The following is a 1,344-nucleotide window of genomic DNA, read 5'->3' as shown; positions in this document are numbered from 1 at the left end:
CCACCCATCTACCCATCCACTCAACTATCTGCTCATCAATCCATCTACCCACCAGTCCACCCATCATCCATCAATCCACCCGCCTATAAATCCACTTACCAACCCATCCATCATCCATCCACCCACCAACCCACCCGTCATCCATCAATCCATCCACTTATCAACCCACTCACCAATCCACCCATCATCCGTCTATCCATCAGTCTGCTTACCAATCCATTCATCCATCCACCACCCACCCATCCATCAAGTCATCTACCCATCCATTCATCCATCTACTCACCCATCCTTTTACCCATCCATCCATCCATCTATCCATCCACATATCAACCCACCTGTCCACCCATCCATCTGTCCACCCACCACCCAGCATTGTCTCCCTACCACATGAGGATGCAGAAGTCCCCAGTGATGGGGTGGCTTGTCTCCCACATAAAGGCCCAGACTGGGGACCCCTGGCTGACCCTGAACCCCGTATTCACCCTGCCACCTTCAGTGTAAAGGGGGGAAGGGACGACCGGCTCCCCTGGCTCTGGGCCCCCGAGTGAGGACTTGGCCAGGCTGATATGGGCACACAGGCCTCCCGTCCACCCCCGGCCCCTCCACCGCCCCTCCTGCTCCTCCAGCCACTGTTGTGATGTGACCTGGCGGTGGGGAGGGGCTCCGGCCAGGGGCTCACCTGGCTTGCACATGGTGAACTCCATGGCGCCCCCCGAGTTGAGCAGCTTCTGCACCAGCGCCTTGGCCAGCATGGTGGGCGTGAAGAGCACCGGCCGGCGGCGCTGGCAGTGGACGGCGCGCACCAGGCTGTAGGGGATCAGGCTGAGGTTCTTGCTGAGCTCGCTCTCGGGGTCCAGCTCTGAGAGGGACAGAGAAGGGCTGGCTGGGGACCCCTGCTGGCCTGGCCTGGGTGGGGGGCACAGAGGCCCTGGGTGCCTTCTGGCCTCGCGGATCCTTTCGGGGGAGAATGGACCACGGGGCCCGGGTCTGGCCGACAAGGCCGACGGCAAGCCCACAGGCTCCAGGACGCCCCTGGCCGCCAGGAAGCTGACGGCGTGACCCTGGGTCAGGCCTGTGCTGCAAGCAGGCATGTGGCCCTGCCTCTGGGCACTCCATGCCAGGAGGGCTGTGGTGGCAGAAGGCAGACAAGGTGCGAGGAGCAAACAGCAGCTCTGTCCCTCTGGACGGTACTGAGCACTGAGGAGGGGCCTGGAGCGGACGGGCAGGGATGCTGCTCTGACGACGGGCATGAACAGTGAGGGGCCGGAGTCAGGCCCGTCTGGGCTGAGGAGGTGGACGCCAGGGAGTCAGGATTGCGGGAGCCCGCAAGGGGCAGGGCTGACC

General features: G+C 62.9%; 1 protein-coding gene across 1 annotated transcript in view; it reads right to left on the bottom strand.

The window, feature by feature from the left end:
• The window catches only part of CARD11 (caspase recruitment domain family member 11), a 54,748-nt gene that overhangs the window by 4,060 nt on the left and 49,344 nt on the right, over positions 1-1,344 (bottom strand). Inside the window, exon 15 of the mRNA XM_015565153.1 lies at positions 645-859. Within this exon, the coding sequence (XP_015420639.1) occupies positions 645-859 (215 nt within the window). The remainder of the gene's footprint in view (positions 1-644; positions 860-1,344) is intronic.

The sequence above is a fragment of the Myotis davidii genome, unplaced genomic scaffold (assembly GCF_000327345.1).
Source record: "Myotis davidii unplaced genomic scaffold, ASM32734v1 scaffold399, whole genome shotgun sequence".
Classification (NCBI taxonomy): domain Eukaryota; kingdom Metazoa; phylum Chordata; class Mammalia; order Chiroptera; family Vespertilionidae; genus Myotis; species Myotis davidii.
The sequence above is the reverse complement of the archived record's forward strand: the minus strand, read 5'-3'. Positions and strand labels throughout refer to the sequence as shown.